Source organism: Lates calcarifer, linkage group LG16_LG22 (genome assembly GCF_001640805.2).
Source record: "Lates calcarifer isolate ASB-BC8 linkage group LG16_LG22, TLL_Latcal_v3, whole genome shotgun sequence".
Classification (NCBI taxonomy): domain Eukaryota; kingdom Metazoa; phylum Chordata; class Actinopteri; family Centropomidae; genus Lates; species Lates calcarifer.
The window spans coordinates 19,716,606-19,741,480 of record NC_066848.1 but is presented as its reverse complement, the minus strand read 5'-3'; the positions used below and the strand labels follow the sequence as shown (position 1 = coordinate 19,741,480).

The 24,875-nt window shown below is 38.4% G+C and overlaps 1 protein-coding gene across 1 annotated transcript in view; it reads left to right on the top strand.

Annotated features, from left to right (window-relative positions):
• LOC108872889 (kinesin-like protein KIF20B) overlaps positions 1-24,564 on the top strand; it is a 48,692-nt gene extending 24,128 nt beyond the window's left edge. Inside the window, 5 exon segments of the mRNA XM_051076692.1 lie at positions 10,392-10,433; positions 16,925-16,999; positions 18,069-18,186; positions 20,490-20,644; positions 23,034-24,564. Coding sequence (XP_050932649.1) covers positions 10,392-10,433; positions 16,925-16,999; positions 18,069-18,186; positions 20,490-20,644; positions 23,034-23,114 — 471 coding nt within the window. The 3' untranslated portion in view covers positions 23,115-24,564.
• Positions 24,565-24,875: the final 311 nt, after the last annotated feature.

Here is a 24,875-nt window from a genome sequence, read left to right as displayed (position 1 = left end):
ATTTGTTCAACCTATCCATCACTAGGTTCCCAAACATTTTTGCCCCTAAAAAGCATTTTCTTGCCTTTGCATTTTACTCTTGTACACATTACATTTATTCACATCATCCTGCCCCCATCACTGTGTGCAATTAGTCATGTACACCAGTGCACACTTGTCATTTTCTTATACAGCTTAAAGAGAAATCAGTAGCATTAGATTTGATGCAGTAGATCTCCCTGATAATCTAAACATGGCAGAATTGTTGTCTAATAAAATGACATCACTTAGGAACCTGAATTGAGATTTTATTTTGATAAATCACAATAGAACACAGTTTTTCCATGTGCACAGGAAACAGTAGAGAAACAAATTTTAGTATTTTCTTTAAGCCATTGCTCTCAGCATTCTCACTGAGACAATTGGTGCAATTGACAGAAGCTCAGTTTGTATACTTTGTACACAATGTGTGTTTGGTACAAGAAGCCAGTCCCATCTGTGCCATCTAGAAATTGATTGCAGAGTTTTCACCCATGAACTGGTTGAATCTATGGATGTTTTGTGAAACCAACTGCAAGCCACACATTGTTTTGACAACCAATCCCAGAACAAACCAAAGAGGCTCCACGGAAGTGAGACCAGACTGAGAGGCTTGTATAGAAAAGTGAAGCTGCACTGGAGGGTGAACAGGTTAGAGGTTGTTTTCAGGACACCGTCTCACTGGAATTTTATTAAATGTAGAGGAGCTGCACTTACGTTAATTTATTTGTTTCAACTAATGCAAGGGAAGTAGGCTAATGCCTCTGCTACATTTGGCTCCCAAAGATGTGTTACACATCTAAATGCTGATACGAGCACAATTCAGAGAGAAACATGCATTTTACCATAGAAAGTCCAATGTAATGTACACACACACGTGCAAAAAGAAGAAAATGCCAAATCTTTATATAGTATCGTAGAACACAACACTCTAGTATATTTGCAGACAGACTATTGCAACTACAACACAATTGCAATGCATACATAATGCATAATGATGAAGTTATTAATTATTGTTTCATACATACTCTGTCCAGTCTGCATAGATTTACAAGACACCACAGATTAATATAAACCTTATCCAGAGAGCAGCACATACATGTTTCGCAAATACAAAGTAAACCAATGCATATCATTTTCATAATCAGTTTTTCAGACCTTTATGTGATTGACACTCTTAGATCATCAGAGATGCAATATCATATGTGACCTCTACTGAATCATACACATCACATAATCTGTTTTCACTCCTAAATATTTTTAAACCAGAGTAGGTAGAGGGAGAACACCAGTTCTTAACTGTGCAACCACAGAGCTTTGGCCTCTAAATAGACAAAATATAATATATGATTATTATTGATGATTTCTGATTGTTATTATTATTGCTCAAACTTGTATAAATGCTCAGTTTTAGTGGCATTAACATTACACCTAGAGCTTATTCCTATAGATGTAAAGCATACATTATAGATGGCAAAAACACTCACATGCTTGTATCTACCACCAGTGCAGAGAAGACAATCTCATTCATCATAAATATCTCTTACAAGGAGAAACACACACTCACACTTTATTGATGGCACACATATACACACACAGACATACACACTTCCCCAGAGAACAGACACCCCGCTCTGAGGAGTACAAGGTCAGGTACAGTTCACTTGTCACATCACCATTTCTCTGTCACTTCCTGCAAAGGTTAAGGCTGGTTACAGCTTATGCGACTCTTCGGTTTCAGAGATTATTCACTATTTTCCTTCTCTTTTTCTCTCTTTGACAAACACAGCTTGAAAACACATCATGTCCATGTTTGAACAAAAGCCAAAGTACAAGATTGCACACAATTGCAACAATAATTTTACACTGCAGTTTCCACTCATTATTTCTTCTCACTGACTTTACTAATTCAGAATGTTTCCATATTGTAGATATTGGAAAAGATAAGTTAAGGTAGTTTCAAATATAGCTATATTACAATATTCTCGCTTGCACAGTAATATTATATATCATCATTATTGCTATTCTACAGTCTTGGCTGCTTGTTGCTCATAATGTACACTCCTGTTTCCACAAAATCCCTAGAGACAGTCTTTTGGGAGGTGCTGATATATTCTGAGTGCTGAAGCATGAAAATACCTTATGCCAGTAATTCATACTTGCACGTGCCCGGTGTTTTTAGTGTTTTTAAGTTTAGTACTGATCAGGTTACTTTGATAGCAACAGCAATACGAGCCATCACTGAAGTAAACCAATTTTGTTCATGGCGACACAGAATCACAAAATAATGGTATAAAGATTATATCAGAAGGACAAATAAAGGAGACGGTGACTTGGCTTGATAGTCACGGTTGAGATGAACATCATGGGTGTAACAGTTTTCAAGTGGTGTCTTGATAAGTGCTGCAATTGACAGGCCAGGTCTATACATTTCATGCGGTGTGAATGAACAGTGATGCAAACATTTAACTTGCAAACAACTTTTTGTTTTGCACATTTAGTTTTTTTCTGATGTGGCATCAAAACAAACACATTTAATACATTAGCAGCCTTTAATGCAGTAACAGTGCTACATGTACTCTGTCACTGCAAGCTTTATTATATAAACCACCAAAATGTACTGTAGCACTAGTACTGTCAGAGTTGAGTAGTTGTTTATCAATCTCCAGCTGATTGATATTGTGATCCCCCCCCCCCCCCCCCCCTTTATTCATTTTTTATTCTCAGCAAGCTGCAATTGAAAACCCAACACGCATAAGTAGTAGACATTTTTTGTTTTAAATATGCAGACGTAATTTGTCATATTGGTGATATACATCTCTATATTGGAAAATATTATTTGTTATTGAGATGATGATATCAACCATGCGCAGCCATATGTAGTATTAGCCAGTTCCCATTCTTGGATTTAAGGTGAAAAACTCAAAATATAAATGTTTGATTAAATAACATGTTTAAATTAACCAGTATTCTTATGCAAACATTAACATCCTTACTTCACATATCTTAGTGTTTTGTTTAATTGAGAGCATATAAACTTCTGACGATAAATAACTATCCTTTGTATACAAGCAGTATGTACAGTATGTACTGTGCATGTTATCTACACAAGTTACTCCTGTTGTATAACAGTATTTAGCTGCACCTTTTTGGGGGCTGTTGATCACGGTCATGGTGGCATCCCATCTTAATGCAGGTTGGCAGTTATACATCAGTTTGACATCCTTGCTCAGGGACTTGTTTGTAGTATTTTGACAGCAAATTTCACACCTTCAGTAACAACAAGCTTCCCTGAATAACTTTTTGACACCAAGGGCAAGGGTATGAATGCTATGCAGAACACATGTAGGCTATTACCATGTTAAGAATAACAAAACTGACAAAGCTTATTCTATTTGAAATCTGCTTATTCTGGTAAATTACATTTTTACCTATGGAAAAATATAATGGAGGTCATGCCAAGTTTTTGTTGTTACAACATGCTGTCACACTAGCCCTCTACAGCAGTGTGTAAAATCTGATGGCTTTGACATTTAAAAAGTAAATGAAGCTTGGGTAGAGAAGGCACACAAGCTGCTAGTTGAGGGGGAAATAATATTACGTTTTGTTAAAATAAATTAAATTGTTGAAATAAATTAAATTGTACATTGAAGTGTTTTGAGTAGTGAAAGATGGGCATCTTGACTGCAGCAGTCAGCTAAAGTTGCTTTGGTATTTTTGTAACTGAAAATAACTGAAAGTGTAATTACTGCCTTTATGTAAATGTTCTTGAGACCCAGTTTTCCCAGATGCATGGTAACACTGCAGTCATCTTCATTCCACGGAAAGCGAACCTTGCTGAATAAAAGATGAAGATCGTTTTGAGATGGCACCAAGAGGAAAGCTATTTAGAAACTGAATGAATCAACTTTGTGATGCAACAACTTAAAACATGTTGCTCACTTAAGTGTTTATTAACAGTTAAAAGTAGAGGTAAAAGAGAGTCAATACCGATGTTCCCAGTACTAAGACCAATACCTGTATTTGATTCCTTCACTTTATGGAGGATGTTGTTGTACAAAACGCTTTCATTTAACAAAATAATTTCTAAAATCTTAAATGTATAAACATAAGAAGCTGTACAAAAACTAAATAAAGCTATAAAATCCACTAAAAGTCTAAAAGTTTGATCAAAACCTATAGATACCTGATTTTTTTTTTTTTTTTTTTTAAAGTAAACAATTCAACCAGGCAGTCAATGTCTTTTGAAGCATGGGGCTGCAGACATATTTTGATAGGTACAGAGCAACAAACAACAAGAAGTTGAAAAGACTGTTCACATATACTTTAGTTTTTGGTTATCCTTTTCTTGGTGTGTAGGAATAGTGATTTTGTTTTGAGGTGGTACTGATGAGAAATGCATTTTAGGAACAGAATGAGTCTGGCTTGGAATACTGTCACTTTTACTAGATCATAGGAAAAAGACAAAATAGTACAGTAATTAAACCAATTTTGTGAGTGCACCAGACCTATAGATGGGTTTTGTTTTCCAGAATTCTGACAGCTCCTCAAAAATCTAAGGCAGAGAGAAAGAAGACACTAGATACTGTACATTATTATTTTAAAACTGTCAGTAGGAAAAACTATGTGGAGATTTGTTAGCTATGTGCCAAGATACTCTGACAAAAGCTCATTAGCTGGAACATATTAGGCCATGTTCATGTAACAAGTCCTCCCCCTATGTAACTAGGCTCCTTTGACACAGTCTCCTCGCGCTCTGCTGGTATGACGACATTTTCTCTTTTGATACCAGCAGTGGGAGTATTTACAAAGGGGTGAAAGCTCTGCAATGAAAACCCCAAAGTAATTCTACTAATGACTGCTGTTCTGCTGACGGAGCTGGGTTCAAGCGAGAGAACTGGAACAGACACAAAGGGGAGGGAGGTGTAATGAAAAGCCCACAAAAAGATGTAGGTGTTTGTGTTTGGGAGGGGTTCTACAGCACATTTAAACTGATGTGACATTGTGTCAGATTGTATTCTTGGGATCTGGAGCACTTCAGTCAACATTCATAAACTGGAACACACCTCTTTAAAAAAGCTGTAAAACAAAGACTGAGATGGGAACATGGGAGACCCAGACAAATTCTCTCTATATATATAAATATATACATTTTTTGTTGCCCAAAACTGCACAGTAATTACATGAAAACCTTTAGCATGTAAAAGTCCACATGTTTCAAGAGTTCTCAGAGTGGGTCTCTAAACATTGGGTGTAAAGGAAACCTTCTTGCCATTTGAGCACTTATTTATTTTTTTAATTTTGGGGGGAAATCAATTCAGCTTCATAGAGATGGTCTGCCTTTTTTTCTTTTTGTACTCTTTGTTCTCTAATTAGTACCTCTGTTAATGCTGCTGCAATGACCCAGTTTCCATTTGGAAGGCAAAGGAGTCAACCTTATCTGAACATGTGAAAAAAAAAAAAAAAAAAAATGACAAAACGGGTTTGAGCTGTCAAGCACCCAAGGTTCATGACAGTGTCAATACATCAATGACCCTATCAGCCTTCATACAGTAGCAGGCAAGAAAAAAAGGTGAAAGGAATGTTTTGTTCTCAACAGGAAAAAAGGAGAAGGTATCGAGAAAACAAAAGGGAGAGGTGAATTTTAAACCAAGAGAGAAATGGGCCAAAATAAAGTAAATTGAGGAAAAAAGAGTGCAGAGAGAGGTGGAGGAAGCACGAAAAGAACAAATTGAGAGAGATTGGTTGAGGGTTAGAGGGGAGAAATGCCAGCCAGGGAGAAAGAAAGTTAAATGAAACAAAACAGAGAGGAAGGACGGGTGAAGAAAGACAGCAGAGGGAATACAGCAGTGGAGTGGAGAAGAAGTTAGGAGGAAAAGAGGAGAAAGCAGGGTGGAAAGAGAAGGGGGAGATAAAAGTGGCAAGCAGGCAGAGCTGAAGCAGAGATTGGTAGTGGGGTGGTGGTGGTGGGGGAATTAGATGGCAAGATGAAAGAGGAGGGATTGTGGGTAGGGTGGTTGGATAGGCAGCAGAGAGAATAAAAATCAATGGAGGAGGGTAAAAAGAGAGCAGAAGAAGCTGACACGGCAGTGACAGTTGCTGCTGAGAGAGTTTAGATCTGAGCGAAGTCTAACTGCACAGCCTGTACTTAATGTACACATCCATTAACATGACATCTCCTTCATGTTTTCACTTTTTCACACACATTTTGAAATGAAAATGTGTGTACTTGCTGTACCAGTGGAAACACATCAACCTGTCCTATTGTCAGTAGACGTAATAGCCTGTAATTATTAACTCTCAGACACGGTGCAATGTGTTTAAGTTGCCTTTACCATTACTGAAAGAGACATAGGATGTACTAATTAACTGTCAAGAGCAAACCCAGCAAACATGATAATACCTTACCTTCTTGCACTGTCACATATTTATACACACTTGACTATAGTTACTGCACTATAGTAAACCTTAACCTTAAAGTCCGTGTTGGCTGATTGCGTCACTATATGTATGCACAAAACCACACCGTACAAAGTGACACAGCCTATACTTACTGAAATTTACTGTCCCCTTTGACACAGCATGCAATGGATCACAGTTAGCGCTCACAGTCCCTCTCCCACTCCAGTTACACAGCCTCTAATAGAGGCTTTCCAGTTCCATCACAAAACTCTTACCAACTGCGTCAGTTGTCCTCATGGAGGCCCACTGGAGAAATAACTACGTGGAAATAAGGGATAAATATATACTGTAACACCAAGACAAGACAAAAGACCTATTCTGGTGGGTTAGGATTTACCCAAGAAGGTCTTGTATTTGGAAATTTTATGTGCGTCACTAGATGTGGTGGAGCTCTTCAACAGAATAAAAATGCCAGCCGAACCCATGCAAGAATTACTCAGTGTTAAGTGTTCACTCTGATGTAACTAGTAATCATGCTCTCATTTCAAAGTTTAACAGATTTTGGAAAAGAACATTCATGACATTTGCATGTAGTTGCTGGAAATTTTTAAAGGCTGTTTAAGTGATGTTTTTGATATTTGCATGTCATAGCATATCAAATGATTCAGAATACTGTGAAAGATCACTCGTCCTGCAGAAACCCTGATTAATAACTCTCAAGTATATGCTACCTGCTTAGCACCAAAGGGTAGGCAGATAAAGTTTGTGTTTGTAGAGAGTAGAACATTTAGCTGCTGCATAGTCAGGTATTTTTCTCAGGAATAGGTGGCGACTAAACCTGAGCTAAAAGAAGTGTAAATGTTGGAACTAGATTGATCATATGGACACAAACATTACTCCAAATGAATGATACTTTGACTTTTTGTTTGCTGGATGTGTAAATGTTCTATTGTCAGCAGGTTAGCAAATACAGCATTAGGACAATAGCATATAAGTGCTGTGTGGCGTTTTGTTTTGAAGTCTCTCTGTCCCTTAGTGAAAAATGACTTACTGCTGCTCACATGATGTCTCTATACCACTACTAAAAATGTGTTGTTGCAGTTTCCTGCAATACCACGACTGATTTCCAAGATTGCCTCTTAAAAATACGAATTACATATTTTTATTTAGTTCCTTTGAAACTGGGAGTTAATATAGTATGTTTACTGCATTAAGCGACTCTTAGTCAGGGTAAGGCACATGGAGTTTGATCACCAGAGGGCGTTTTAGATCATCTGAAACTGATCAGCAGAGAAATTCTCTGTCTGATCCCCTCTGTCAATTTCCCTCTCTCTGCGGGTCTGTCTGCCAGCAGGATCTTGGCCTATCCTTGATCCAGCCGAGAGTCAGCAGGAGCACAGGCAGAGAGCAGGTTCACCACTGATTAATGGGACGACACTTAATAGAGCCTCACAGAGGTCAGGGAGAGAGTGAGAGTGAGAGAGCGGACAGGCAGAGAGACAGTCAGGTCCTCAAAGCTTTCAGCCAGAATGGCAGATTTGCATTTTTCAGGTCAGTCAAAAGAAAACAACAACGCATCCATCTCGCTCAGTTTCACTCTTTAGCTCTTCATTAACTGGATAGAGTGGGTGAGTATTTATGGTGCGCCACTTTCTGTTTGGCTGTTGTTGTGATTCCTCAACACAAATGTGGAAGAAAGGGGAAAGTGATTGAAAACATTATATCACATTAGATAAAGCTGTGTGGTAATGGAGCACAAATGGATTCTCTACAGTGCCTTTGACAAAATAATTACATCAAGCTTTTTTGGTTTTGTTTGCTACTGCACTAGTGATTCTTGTTAGATTATCTGAGTGTAAGTTGCTTGAATATGAGACCATATGGCTGGACAGCTGGACATCACATGACATCAATTAGGAAAACATCCAAAAATAATCCTTCAAGTAAAGGCTTCCCTCTGAGATCCACATTGGAGCAAGGTAGAGTAAATTTAAACTTCTGCAGATATATCTTCTTTTACATACAAACAATAATTTATTCTTAACCTTCTCTTTAGCAAAGGAAATTCGCAGAGCTGTCTTCAGTTTTAAATAGGTTAGTGTGAAGGTGCTGATTAGGGAAAACATCCCTCTAATGAATTATGTGGACTCAAGCATGCCTCTTATCCTCGGTACACTAAATCAGTCGGGCTTTAAACATTCACAAAGAAAACACAGATTAACTCCTGTGGTTTTGGGGCCACAGTTCATTTTTTATTTTTTTCAGTAAATTGAGACCATCAAACACAAAAGTCGACAATGCAAAGAAATGGTAGGTGAGTGTAGTTTTAATTTCTAGACCTGCTATGCATTAGTAGTTACACAGTATGTACATAAGCGAATTACATCTGCCTGGAGTTTCAGAGTGGTAGAGTGCAGGGTTTAGTGTTCTTAATAGGCTTTGAGTGCAAGTGGAGTTTCATGAGGCATAAATGGTAACAAGTTGATGCTACACAACCAGTACTTGTTAGGACAAATTCATTGTTGGTTTTAGGATTGTGGAGTAAAAAAAGACGACCCTACCCCCTTTGATCTCTTGATATTTTTTTCAGGCTGTTAGTGGTGATGTTGTATTGGCCTGCATTGTCAATTGAAATGTGTTTCAAGTGTTGCTGTCATTGTGTATACCTCAAGGGGATAATATTAAAATGACCTTAATAATATAAAGTAGAATATGACCTGATAATCAGTTAATGCATTTAACTAGAGTAGCTTTCAGTGCAAATATTCCCTCCAGCACTAATGAAGTGTAACTGAAAAAGTTTTGTGGCCTCAAAAGACACAGACCTTAGCGCTTAGTGCCACACCAGCACATAAATCTTTAACAATGCTTCCATTTTGGTTATATATGTCTTCCTGTGTGTTCCTTGTGATCTTTCTGTAGCTGGGCTTCAGCTTCACAGAAGGCAGTGAACATGTGCATATACACATAAAATGACAAACAAGTTTGTAAATACATACTTTAGGCCCATAAATATTAATGTCCTCCCTCTGTGAACAACACGAAATGTATACGGGTGATATGCATCTCCAAACATACATGAGAGAACTTATTGGGTTTGAACATTAAACATGAATGCAACAGGGAGTAGTGGAACACTTGGGGTTCTGCAGACCTTGATAAAGAGACTGTACCCCATGGTGGCACCAGTGGCACTTTACATCAAATCCCATCAAAAGCCTGGAGTATATAAACTTTTAATGCTTTCTTTTAAATTGAGATGAAACATTAAACATGTCAGCTGCTTTCATCTCAAGTGTCTGAATAGGTCACGACAAACACAGAATGTAACTGAAAAGATACATGAGTTGTTACTTAGGTGTATATATTTATATGTAAATATTTTGTGTGCCATTTCTCTCTCATAAGTACTGTGTGAAAAGTACTGTGAACAAATCAACTACATATACTAACAAGCAAGCAGCCATAATACACAGACAACTTGTGGGCTCTAGTCAAACCTGTTCACTAGAAACAAAGACAACAAAGACTGTGCAGGAAACAGACCTTAACATAATGGTTTAGGGAAATGCACTTATTCGCTTTCTTGTTGTTTTTTAGATTAGACGATCAATACCACAGTCATATTTATTTAGTAAAGATTAGGCTTAAAAAAGCAGGCAGTTAGCATTGCATTGAGATCAGAGACAGGATGATTGATTACTAATTAACATGTAGTATATGTTTAAACTGTTTAAATCTATGTGTGTCTGTATGTGTGTAACCAACACACATACAGATACTGGTAGGTGAGTAGTCTCCTGCCTCCTCTGAGTCTGTTAGCATTGAGCATGCAATGTGAGTCTGAATGTGTGTTGGAATGTGTGTCTGAATGTGAATGTTGTTGGAGTGAATAGATTATTGTTCAACTTCAGAATGCTCTGACAGTGCATCATTGGCTTGTTTTTAATCAAGTTGTTTCCTTTCCAAAGTCTCACATTTTCAGGAGGAGTAAACGACGAACAACACAAGAGGTACCTTTTTTCCTATACTAAACAGCATCATGTTTTCATCCATTCAAACTCATAAGACAAACAAACATTCCCTATCACAGTCATCACATTCTTCATCATCATTTACAGTATTAGTATAGTTTTATTTTCTGAACATGTTACATGATTTGGTAAAGAATTTTATGCAAGTTCCAGTTTGGCAGCAGCAGAAGGGTAAACATGAACAGAGAGTTCTTCTGACTAGAAGGCTACTGTCCTAATGAGAAAGTAATGGGAAGACCTTTTTCTCAAGAGACACTTGAGTTGTTGTCCTTTAACAGTGTTTTTCACCTCCAGTTTCTTCATTGGCTCCCGTCCAACAGTAGATGTAGGAATGAATGAGTAACAGTAAGGATGTGATGCAGAAGACTGCATGTTGTTTCAGCCCTCCGTGCACCAGTAAAGATTTGAAAACAGATGGTGTAACTGCTTTGCTCTCTCTACTGAGCTTTAGTGGGGAAAGGGGGGATACATTTACATGCACATAATGTGATTATAGCCAATAATCAGAGTAAGGCATCATACCAATGAGGATGTTTACATGGGTTGCTTGTTGGAGCGTTCCATTTATTCACTTGTTTCCATGCCACAGAGCTAAATAATGACTAATGCCTGAAGACGCTCCCTTCACATTAGGTTGCGTGTCACAGATTCCCTCCTGTATCCAACCTCAAAAACAAATTTCTTCCATGATGCTAATGTGGTATAACCTTGTGGTGCAGTATAGGGCTGCAACATGGGTGGGGATCCTGTCGGATTCAATACAATTGTTGGGGGTGTGAGATTTATTGATGTGGGTTGCGTGGTCTCCAGAGAATGAAATTCCATATATGAAAGTAAGACGCTGTGTACTCTTACTGGCTCAACCATACATGCAAATATATGAGTGAACAAGATCATTAAACGCCACTGGTGTCTCATGCATTTGGGGTGCATGATATATTTGTCTTCTTTTAGGAGATGGGTGACTAGTGAATGAAAATGTAAGAAAGAAGTGAAACCACTATGTGAAGAATCTGAAAATGTATAATAGAGGAAAAAAGGCAACATGGCACACAGAAATGCACAGTAGTAAATAGCAGCTGCTATCAGAATAATCACATAAAATTGTTCACATGGTGGTTCTAACACAAGCACAGAGGTTATTTGTGTCTTTTTTTTGTCTTTTGACTGAAAAATAATTTTCAGAAAAATAATTTTCAGTCAAAAGTAGCAGAATTTTCAAAGCAAGTGCCATTTAGCAGCTGGATTGCTGTGCTTTTGCAGGATGTGGTTATAGCTAGCGAAGGTGTTTAGAAGTTCCCTTCAGCTCCCTTCAACTCAGTTGAGAGTACACTGCATATCTTATTGTGCACATTGCAGCTATAAGGCAAATAGTATTGTAATAGTGTGAATTTTACATGTGCTCCACTTTGATCACATGATCATTTGGTTGTTGGTGTGTGTGAAAATGTAGCCACTGAGAGCAGAGTTGGTATTGTAAGTCTTCCCGCCATTTCCTTTGTAAACCATGTTTCTTTCTGTTTGCATCATGTTGACCGGAGAGTATCTGGAAAAAAAAAAAAACCCTTGATGTCTTTCAGGGAGTAAAATCTAGCGCTAGCCCGTTCCTCGCTCCCACAGAGGAGATCAGAGTTGAGGTTGAGCCGCAGGGCAGTGCTTCTGGAAATGGCTGGGATTCAGTTCCTTTTTCAAGGACACTTGAGCGGATAACTTGGGGTCAAAGTGTAAAATTATTATTACAGGGTTGCTTGTATGAACACAGGCCCACACTGCTCCCAGCTGAGTGTGGAGTCAATACTGGAATTACTTCTCATACAACTACACTTGGAAATTGCCCTCACATCTGCCCGTTTACATCTTGATAAAATGTCATAATTATGAGTCCGCACAGTCTAAGCTGAAATCAGATTTAGAGTACAGTGCACTTAAGTTCCCAATTTTCCTTTCGGGAAAGTGTCATTCCCACAAATTTCTGGGTGATTGTTGTGCTTTGCAGAATCAAGCATCAGAACGCTTTAAACATCATTTTATATAGTAGGGTTTTATTAAGTTACAAGTGTTTGGCTAGTGACACGATTTTTGTAAATTTTTTCTCCATATGTCACCACAGTGGATTTTAAACAAAGCCACAAGATGCGATTCAAGTGTAGACTTTAAGCTTTAATTCGACTGAACAAAAATATGGCATTAACCGTAAAGAAAACACAGCTAGTTACACAGTCGTTGCATTTACAGAGGTGTAAAAGTGAAATAATAATAAATAAATAATAAATACAAGAAATATTTTTAATACTTGGATGAAAATCTTTTGCAGTCAGCATCTGTCTGGGACTCCTGAACATCACAAAATGCTGCTTACTGTAGCTGCCTGCAGTTGTTGCTTGTTTGTTGGTGTTTCTGCCTTTGGTTTTGTTTTCAGTAAGTGAAAAACATCCTCAGCTGGGTTGAGGTCAGATGACTGACTTGGACACTGGAGAAGATTCCATTTCTTTGCTTTGAGAAACTCTTGGGTTGTTTTCGCAGTGTTTTTTGGTCATTACCCATCTGTACTGGGAAGCAGTGTCCTATCTGTTTTGCAGTATTTGGCTGAATCTGAGCATAGTATAGCCCTAAACTATAAACTAATAAACTGGGCCATAAACAAGAGTGACCTAGTTACATGGGCAGCCATACATGCCCATGCCCTAACACTGCCTCCACTATGTTTGACAGATGATGTGGTATGTTTTAGATCATGATCTTTCCCTTTCGTTCTCCATTCTCTTCTCTTCCCACAGTTCTGGTACAGGTTCCTTTTGGTTTTATCTGTCCAAAGAATCTTCTTCCAGAACTGGACAAATGTTTAAAAAAATGTTTACAGGCAAAGTCTAATCTGGCTTTCCTGTTCTTGAGTGTTACCAGTGGTTTGCACCTTGTGTGTTAAACTCTCTGTATTTACATACAGGTGTCTCTTGATTGTGGATTTCGACAATAACGTGCCTGCCTCCTTGACAGTGTTCTTCTGGCTGTTATTAAGGAAAGAGTTGTACAGTCATCCGCTTTAGTTGTTCTCTGAGGTCTTTCAGGCTTTTTGGTGTTGAGTCGGTGCATTCCTTCTTTTTAAGAATATACCAAATTGTTGATTTGGCCACTCGTAAAGTTTCTGCCATTTGTCTCTTTTTTGGTCTTTGTTGTTTTTTCAGCCTAATGATGGCCTCCTTCACTTGCATCAGCTCCTCTTTGAACCACATATTGATAGTTCCTATGAACAGCTGCCAAACACAAATTCAACACACGGAATCAACTCTAGACCCATTATTTGATTAAAGTATCATGATATAACGAGGGACCAGGCCACATCCGGCCATGAAACTGTCAATTGTCCAATTCCTTTTAAGCTTCTGAAAATGCAGGGACTATGCATAAAAATGCCTGTAATTCCTAACAGGTTAATGCCATATTTTCATTAAACCTCTCAAATTAAAGCTGAAGCTCTACACTTCAGTGGCTTTGTTTCAAATTAATTGTGGTGGTGCGCAGAGGTCTGATGAGGATTATTTTTCTTGTTATATGAGAAAATACATTTCTCTTCCTGCACCACGCTTCTAAGACATTGTGAAATGCAAAGTAGATGCTTCCAATCATCTTGCCAATTGTCTTGTTTTTTCAAAGTAATTATTTTGTCAAAATCAATGGAATAATTTAAATTTAATTGCTACCTCTTAAATAGAGTGCTCGTATTTCATCCATGTGACACTCAGGCAGGGAGCTGCATGCTAAAGTGGGTTTCTTATCTGATGGGTTTGACATCTGTAGGCAGTGACCCAGCAGTGATACGGCAGCCGATTTCATCAGCCATCCAGACTCCTGCACCATTCAATTTTTGGAGTGTTGGCAGGCAGGAATGTGTAAACTGGCACGACATGAACACACACAAGCAAATAAACTGCTTCACCTTTTACTCTTGCGCACACAATCATTCTTTTCTTCTGTCTCTCTCCATTTTGCTCTGGTTACCTATCTCTCCACTTGTCTTTTTGTTCCGTAACCTCTTTCATTCATTCCTCCAACTCTCCGTCCTCCTCTCTCCGTCTCTCATGAAGCCTCATCTCTTCCAGCCAGTGATGTCTGCCTGTTCAGCTGATGAGTTCTTAATGATTTATTGATGATGGTGTGGCTTTTCTTTATAGGAGACATCGCTGCTGTCCCAGAAAATCAGAATTTTTAACTTTTATGACTTTTGTTTTTAAGTTTTGTGGCCCTGTCAAAAGAAGTGCTGTTGACTTATTGCAGAAATACCTGTATTGTGTATGAGTCCCGAGATATCGCAGCACAGAAGGTTATTTAGAAACCGTGCCACCATTGCAAATTATACAACAAGTAGTTCCGACCAAGCAATCTGATTGGTCAACAAGACATTTAGAATGTGTTCAAATCAGCATAACAGCTTACACCTTACTCATCACTAAAAATATTACTCAGCCATATACAGTTTACAGTGATGCGGTCAGGACCGAGGCGCTTCCGCCGAAGGTCCGCAAGCATCACTGAAGTCTCTCGGTTGCTATTGCTTAAATCTAGTTTAGTGTTTGAGCTGATGCTAATATCAAATTCAAATCTTTTGGACACCTAGCTTGAGGAATGTGAACATGTTTTTGTTACTTACTAAAAGATGATAACACAGGGGAATTAGTCTGTTATTCTTCAAAAACACATCTCTGCCTCTCACTATCTTCTCTGCATCTTTCACTGTCCCCATTCTTGATTCACATTATCTCATGTCTCATTTACTTTCTCCACACGGTCCCTCTATCATCTCATCTCTCTCTCTCCCTCCCTCTCTGTCTCTCTCTCTCTCTCTCTCTCTCTCTCTCTCTCTCTCTCTCACACACACACACTTCATCTTGTTTACTTTCTTCAAACACTCCAATTATGGTTTTATCACTATCACTTATCACTACTCCTCTGTATCTTTCCACTTCTTTCTTGCTCTTTCCTCCTCACTCTCTCTCTCTCTCTCTTCTCTCTCACACACGCAGACACACACTCCAGCTCCACTGTGTGTGTTCTTCACTTTTTTTTTTTTAGATCTCTTCTTCCGTATGTCTCTCTCCTCTTTCCGTTCTTCCTTCCTTCCTCAGATTATTTTTAAAAACGTTGCACTGACTCACTGATGACTCCACATGTTTTGACCTTTTTTTTTTCCTGCTTTACAAAGTGGAGCATGTTTACAGCATCCACCACGCCCACTGCTCTGTCCAACCAGCAAGCCACCCTCTTTCAGGTCGGCCTCGGCCCCATCGGCTCCTTGTGAGTCAGAATCGCTTCATTTTCTAGAGTACTAAAATATGTCCAGGGATTTGTTGTACTGAAACATATAATAACATATAATAACATCTCTGACTGTGTTGGTATCACTAAGCTCATTGGGTTTTTAAATAGTATTACCTGTTCATTTTTTGATACTGTTTCTCCCGATGTGGAATGGCCAGTCTGTTTGAAGCAAAATGAGTAGGAAGGCAAATGCTAGGAAGGTTTCCAAGTTCATCTTTACATTGTCAGTTAGGGATATTTTATATAACATGAAGAACAATAGCTTGAAACACAAGTAAGATTATGTTTCTTTGCTGGTCCCTTTCAGAGATTGAATAACGCTTAAGCAAAGCAAAGAGCAAGTCAGTAACATATGAAACTCGCAAATCAAAAAGATCTGAATTGAATGCATGCAAAGGCCCAAATTGACAGTTTTTATGCAATCATTCTCCATTTACTCCTACACCATTTCCATCAAGTCATTCCACTCATCACCTCTCAGACCACAGACCAGGGAGAAAAATGCTTCATTTGATGAGAAATACTTGCAGGCGAGCTGGCTATCCCTGGCATGCCTGAGGTATCAAAAGAGCTGTTTTCTTTTACTTTCCTCCTAAAGGCAAAGGCTTCCTTCCATATTTTTTTCTGACCAAAGACTGAATAAAACCTCATAAACACTCTTTGTTTGCTTTGTTTGGCTCTAATGAAAGTTTTTCCACACGTGGTGGAAAACAGCGCTCGTCATTGACATCAGACTCTTGCTCAAAAGTTTCACTTTTGGTGAAGATTAATTGGGCGTTTCTGAGACACTCAGACAATATATTTTGACTAGTAGTAGTTGAGCTTGTCAACTCTTTGAGCCCCACTGGCAGGTAAATAACACTAAATTGGAGCTTGTTTTCTCTCCTTGAAAATTATTCCGGCTGGTAAAATGGTAAAAGTGGAATTGACCGCCTACTGAGGCCAATGCACAAAGTGTCTGAATGTTTTTCTCCTGATGTCTCCTCTTGTATTAATGACCGGCCTCATCTCGTCTAAACTGTCCTGTCATTATGAAACATGTTGTGGTTGTTTTTAGCTCCTTCTAGCTCTCTCTGCTTGTTGGCCTCTTACTAATCCTCTGGTACAGATGACTCCTACACACACACTAACACTTCTTTGTGTGTGTGTGTGTCCAGGAAGAGGTAGAGGCAGAGAACAGAAGGAACACTAGGACCAAACTGACGCCAAAGCTGACCCCACACAAGGAGGAGGTGACAACCAGGCAGACACACACACACACACACACAACACACAACACACAAACACATGCAGACGTGCAAATACATGCATAACCATGAACATGTGTTCTGCTACACCCTGCAGTATACATGTATTAACATAAAATATTCATAGTTAACATCTAAATGTAGCAAAACCTATGTCTGGAGAATACTTGTTGACCGTACAGTAAAACTGAAGCAGTCATATTCTTACATGAGGAGGTCACATTTATTTTGCATTATGTATTCTGTTTTCACAGGCTTGTCATTTCAGTTCATGTACAATATTTCATTGTCCAGCTTAATTACCTAGTATAGTTCTGTATGCATGTTTCACAAAGCAGAGTACATTTTTTTGTAAAGTTGACTTGACCAACCCTTCCAAATACATTTCTTTACAGTTGACTCATGACATTGAGTTCCAAAAAATAACAAATGTGCACACTGAACAGTTTGAGAAATAACTGACAATAATTTTAGTTTTCTTTTCATAATCAGTGGTATCTGTAATTTGGTTAGACTGCCTACTACCGCACACATCATTTTTCAATTCACCGTTGTCTGCTGCAAAGCTCTCCCTGTCTCTAACTTTGACGAGTTCAAACACAGTGTTTGTAACTCGTAACAGTTAGTCTTCAATAACAGACTTCTTAGCCATGCTTTTTATTCATTTATATTCTGTTTTGACTTGTTGCTTGTTTCTGTATCTGAAGTGTCATTGGGTTACTTGAAAAACACTTCAAAACTGAATTAATAATTATTATTACAGCTAAGCATTTGTCTAAGTAATTAGATGGTAAATGAAGTAGTGGTAAGTAGAATGTTGATGTAGCCGACAGAACTGATGAGAAAAAGAAAGAATCCCCCTAGGATGTTAAAAAGGGGCTTTTAAAAAAATGTTTTTATCAGCATCACAGAACCATCCTGCTATCACAGCTTTAGTGATGGCTACTACTTTGATACATTTACAGATAAGAACAAAAATACAATAAATGGTAAAAGAAAAAAAAAAAACTGCATATGCTAACAGACCAGCCACTGTTCACTGTTCTGTGATCAGATCGCTCCCCCAGCGGGTCGCCAAGACTCCCAGAGCAGCATCCGCAGCAGGAAGGAAGGCACGCTGCAGAAGATCGGAGACTTCCTGCAGAGCTCCCCCACGCTGCTGGGCACTAAAGGTCAGTGTGTCAGTGTGTGACCCCTTTACTGTCAGAGATATTTAACTCTCATCTGATTCTCTGTAGAACAGAATTATGACAGTGACAAATTTTAAGAACCTACAGGTGTTCGCTGTTCTCTGTGGAACCAAAAAGGTCAGTGTATTTTGATGAGATATTTTCAAAAAGAATGTCTTTCTATGGAAAAAGGCTTGCAATATTCTACATTTTCCATCACACCAACAATAAAGAATAGGTTAAAACCACAATTAACAAGTGTGTGTCCAAAGCCTGATATATCTTATTCCTATGTGCCACAGAGTTCTATTATTGGCCAAAAACTATTAAAATCACATCACTGTGTCACTGGGTGACATGCTCCTTCATTACCATTAACACACACTCTAATTTATTTTGACTGTCCCACACACACACTGTCTTGCTGCCCCAAATACTCAATATAGCACCAAAAGTGAACTCATCTGCTATTGAAGATAGTCCCCAACAAATGCACTTTCCTCCAGTGTGAATAATGTCTGTATAAAACTACATTAACCAGCTCTTTTAGGAAATTACTGAACATTAAAACAAACAAAAAACACTATATATTTGTGAACTGTCTTTAAGGATTAATATCTTCAGCAGCAACCAAAGACCCTGTGGCTTAAGCAGACAAATCAGACATTTACACCCACTTGAAAGAAAGTCTTAACGGGGATAGTAACTCTGTCTTTTTAAATTTGTTACACAACTCTTTGTGGTACATTTAATGTGAACAACACTGTGTATGTCTTCCTGGAGAGACTTATTATCCCCATTTTTAAACAACATCGCTTTTCACTCCTCCTTCCAGTGTGGCCATTCAAAATAACCATAAACACATTTGATTTCCAATGTAGTCAGACAGCACATCTTAAGAACCAGTCCTTAGACACCATAAACCAGCCACAGACAGGGTAGGGAAGTCGAAGTATCAGGAGACGGACTAACCCATGGTTGGATTTGGTCTTTTCATGGGAATATTTGACAGTAAAAATATCCTTTAAAGGATGTTTTAGGCACTAGCAGCTTTTGAGAACCAATAACACAACCTTAAGTATATTTTAAAACCAACAGGCGACTAATAAACTGACATTAAAACAAGTGTGATGCATGCTCCCCTTCTGCTCCTGGTGAGCTGCTGCTGCAGTTTAAATGATCTGCAGTTTATCTGGAGGCATCTTGGAATAAAAGCAAACCTGAGCACTGTAGTACTCAGGCCTGTTAATGATGAAAGCCTGCATCAGTCTGATCAGTGTCTGCCCTTTATAGAAATTGCTTCACTGATGCAATATTATGAGATAATGAAATTCTGTTTTGGTGATACTTAAAATGATCTTCAGTGTTCCAAAAAAAAAAAAAAAAAAAAAAAAACACACCAAGGTTACTAGCTTGGGGCTTCTCATAACCAGTGTACCTACACGCAGGCATAAACACAGCTTATATATACAGGATATCCTCCCCACTGCTTTCTGATGCATTATATTCATTCAACCACTGTCATTCACTGATAGTCCACAGGGCAATCACATACCCCAGAAGGGTTTTTAGAATTTTTAAATTTTGCAGTTAAAAACCTGCAAAGCATAAGGTCACACAAGGACATAACTCGGAGTTCCTGCCGGAGTCATTTGGCGAAAGGATAACGCAGGTTTGACAAAGTAACCGGGCAAGGACAGTGAGTTTGGGAAACTAATGATGGCTTAGAGGAGAAAGTTAAGACAGGGAACATACTGGAATCAACCAGAGTCATCTCTGCATTTTATCCTCAGGGACCGGCAGTTTCACTCGGTCAATTAATTGTCGCCCCAGGGTTCTAACACAAGGGTGCTGTCGTCTGACGCCATCTGATCCTCCTTCCATCTCTCTCTCCATCTCTCTCTCTTTTTCTGCCGCTCACTGTTCCCTCCTCCTGTCCCTCGATCCTTCATCTCTCACCTTCACTCATCTTTTATCTTTGTTATTTCACTTCCTCCCATCCTGATTGCCCTCAACTCTTTCCCCTCCTGTGCCCTAGTCTTTTTTTTTTTTTTTAAATTAGATATTAAATGCCAACCATGGTGGATTTACATATTCAAATATAAATTTGAGTTGAGACTGATGGTCTACTCAGTCATGATCTTACTTGTAAAATAATTACACTAATGCTCCAGATTTACTGTGGAAATGGATGCATGTATTTAATGAAATCAAGCAGTTCACCAATGTAAAACTGAGCAATCAGCTGAAGACTTATGCAAAGTATCTCTTCAGCAGGTTTCTCATGTCTAAATTTGTCCCTGCAGCCAAGAAGATGATGAGTCTGGTGAGCGGCCGGGGTGATGCAGACTCAGCAGCCTCCTCTTCCTCCTCTTCATCCCTCAGTCTGAGAGCCAAGAAGAACAAAAGGAAGCTCTACAGGCCTGAAATTTCCTCCCCCATGGACATGCCCTCACACCCAGTGAGTCTTGACACACGCTTGCCATTATACATTATGCTCATTCTACCAACACACACAGTAACCCTACATCAGGGTATCGACCTTGATACTTTCTTTGGTGCCCACAGTAGTGGGTAGTAGTGCACAGTATGGAAAACTTAGGCCAGATTAATTTTTTGATCAGATATGCTGAGTTACAGGTATAATAGGTAGGATTTCCCCTGACAAACAACATATAGGACTCATAGAAAAATAATCTCTCTCAATCAGTACGTAGCAGAGTGTTGTGGTGGTGTATTCATCAGCAGAGACCCTGTGGGTGAATATTACATTTTATTTCTCCAATTTGCTGCTTTGTTCTCGCTAACGCTGCTCTCTCTTCTTCGTTCAACCGCTGCTGCTCTCTCTCGCTGAGCCATTCACCATTTGAGAAGTTAAAGTGAATTTGTTAAATGGGATCCAAGGGAACTGCAGAAAGAAATGTAACACTCTTCAAAAAAGTGTCAGTAAAAGTATTGATTTGGCACCAATCCAAAACCAAAGTATTATATTTGTACTGTATTATCAAAAAAATTCAAAGGATAATTTTTTTCACTGTTTGGTGACACCTAACTTTAACTCCACCTGTCTGGCATTCAGAAGCAGTATGAACAGATGATTAATATAGTAAAACATAGTTCTAATAATATCTCTTCATATGAGAAGTTAAAATTGTTAACTTGATAAATATTGCACATTAATAAACACTTAAAATATGTTATTGACCATTTATGAAACTTTTATAATTTGCTTATGAATAGTAAATAGAGGCGCTTCAACTGACAAGTAACCTACAATACATACTAGAGATAGACAGATATGGTTTTTTTCAGGGCCGATACCAATACTTAATTATTAGTAGTCAAGGAGGCCGATAACCAATATTTGGAGCCGATATCCATTTGCAGTAAAAGTGAAAATATTGGCGTCAAAATTTTTAATAATACAAACTCCAACACTTTGTTTAAATGCCTTTAAGCATGTTTATTAAACAGCTTTTCAGATTTGCAACATGTTAAAGGGTTTTTATTTTATCTTAGAATTTTAAAACAAAGATTTTTATTGTCTAACAAAAAGTGCAGGGAGCTCTCAGGCTCAGCAGCATGTCTTATAAAGTTAAATGAAAGCTTAAACAAATAAAAAGCTCCCTAAAGTTTTCCAAAATTTCAATATCACTGAAATGTTATTTTGTCTTTCACTTATCTTTGTTTTAAGTTCAAACAAAAACAAAAAAAGCAGGGAGTTTCCAGGGTCAGCAGCATCTCTTAGCTCAGAGCTTCTCCACCCGGCAAAACTTTTTCTCCTCTCCGCCGTTTGTGTATGAACACTGTGCATGCACAGCTTTCACTGCTGATTGGCTGGTTACACGCAGAGCCACGGCACAGGTAACAATCAGATGGTGCTGTGGGCGGGACAATGCTGGAGACAGAGTAATGACTGCAGACAGAGAGGCACAGCTGCATCAGAGTCAAAATAACCCAGTTTTAAATTGATCTCCTATCGGTCATCGGATTAAAAAAAAAAAAGCCTGATGCCGATATACGTCAAAATGCCGAATATCAGCGCCAATAATCGGTTTATCCCTAATACATACTGATAAACAAATCACACAAAATGGGCCAAAGTCAGCTGACTTACCGGATGGTGAATGTCAAAACCAACCATTACATCTTGAGACTTGTCACATATGATAAACGTCCTGCAATGAGAGACAAAAAAGCTACAACAGTCAGATAACAGTAAAGACTGGTTCCTCACTCTGGACACTTTTAATTGACACAAGTTTCCACTGAAGGACTGACCTCAGTTAAACTTGACCTCAGGGAGGTCTGTTAATTATCCAGACTGATCGGAACATCGATTTTGGAACAAGACTTTCCTGTTTGTTTCAGTTTTTAGAGCTTTGAGCAACACAAATAAATCATGTTTGCATTCACTGTGTTACAGTGAAGGCTCTCGGTGAGTGTGTCAATGTAGCTTGGCTGAAGAAACCTACACAACTTTGTGCACAGTAGAGCAGAGTTTATGTGAGTTTATCTGTCTCTAATCTTAGCAGCAAGTTGCTTTTAACATGTTCATGAAGATAAAGGGTCAGTGCATTTTGTGTGTGTGTGTAAGCTGACCCTTTACAACTATGTCACTTCAGTGCATTAATAAACAAAGCTGGTGCATTTATTCATGTAATTATTCCATTTTAATAGCATGAATGAGTCACTTGATAAGCACATGGATCAATTCATGGCACTGGCCGATCCTCTAAGTGCGTGGTCTTCTGATTGGTTGTTAAAAGTGTGTCTGCACCCCTGTAATTACAACCCTGCAGTTATACGCACTCATTTCTAACATTCTGTTCCTTCTTTTCTTGTTTTAGATCATCAGCATGGAGCCAGAGGAGAAAGAGAGCGACCACCAGATCATTAAGAGGCGTCTTCGCTCCAGGATGGCTAAATAATTAACCTTCACATAGTACTGTACACCATCTTTTTTTTTTTTTTTCACTAACACTATCTCAGCAAATAAAGGGAGCTGCTAACAAGCCTTGCACACTTTTCTGTGTCACAATGGCTGGAAATCCTCAATATTTAACTGTTCAAATAGATTTATAGAGCAAAGTCACTATTATTAAGCTGGTTATGTGGGAAGGTGGCAGTTAAAGGAACAGTTAAATGTTTTTTGCTTTTCTGCCAAGAGTTAGATCCAGAGCCAAGAGGCAGTTAGCTTAGCATAAAGACTGGAAGCAGGGCTAAACTGCTAGCCAAAATACACCTCCCAGCAGCCTTAATGGTCACATACCCGTTTTTGTTGTTTAATCTGCACACAGATAAGAACAGCTTGTGGTTTGAAGGGGGAGGTACATAATGGATCTTTTTCTTGGCAAACAATTTATCCACCCACCAAGTACATCTATGCAGCCTCTCCCTGTTTTGGGTCTTAATGCTAGCTAATCTAATAAGAGTGGTGCTGATCTAATCTACCTCTCTGCAATGAGGCAAATAAGCAAAGCTAAACTTTTCCTTTACATACTGATCTATAGTCAACTTTTGGCTGATGCCATTGTATCCACATTTACCATCAAATGACTCCAGAGTCAGAGTAAGCACTCTAAATTTGTATATCGTTTCTGTTCACTTTATAGACAAAAGATGCTGACTTTTTTTTTACTTTGATGTGCAATTTATTATATAGTTTCTTGGCTGTGCTGGAGTTTGTTTGGTATTTTCTATATTATCGGTTTGATTTTACTTTTTAAGTGACAACAGTTAAAATTTAGTGTCACTTTTCATATCTCCGTTATTCTCTTTGTGAAAGGCAACAGACAGCTTCTAGTAAACCACTAATTTACTGGCTCATTTTCTGACAGTGGTATCAGCATAGCCACTACTACAGCACTGAACATGTCTCACATTTTTATAACAGTTGAAATAGCGAGGCAGATCTCTCTGTAGTTTACTTTGTATTCAGCTGAGGAACATCCACCTTTCACTACACACTCAGTAAACTCCTACTGCACTTTATCTCTCTCTAAGAACAAATTTACTAAAAGGAACTAAATGTGACTGCACGCTGAGGCTTGATCCCTGCCAGATAAAATGATCAGTGGTTCTACTGTGTACTTGTTACAGAGACATCTTCACGTAGTCTTCCAGGAATAGTTCAGGCTGCTGAAAGCCACAACTTTAGAACTTGTGATGTTTAGCTCACTACATTCTGTTCTAGATGAAGAATGTACAGTACATTAAAATTGTGTTATAGCTTACTGAGGTTTAAAAAATGCTTAATTTCTGATGTTAATTATCTGAAATCTTGCACTTTTCTGTCAGACTATCATGCTTATTCTCCTTTTTCATACCTTTGTTCTGTAGGTCATATCTGTCATTTAACAATTAAAAGAATACAAAACATTTGCTGTTTTTTGTTTCATATTTTAAAATCATATATCTTTGGGTCTTTGACCACTGGTCAAAGAAAAATTAGCATTTTAAATATGTCACATTGGGCTAAATCTATTCACACATTATGTACATTGTCTTTTACCTTCCAGATTTCCTTTTGTCCATTTTTGGTTGGTGTACTGGTTCAAGACCAACAATCTAATGTTGAAATCATTTTGCAGCTCTAAGGCAGGCCAGCCTCTGTAGGACTCCATCGTTCTGGGAGCCTGTTGTCAACACTAATCACTCACCTAGAACACAAAAAGTAGGCAATATGTCAA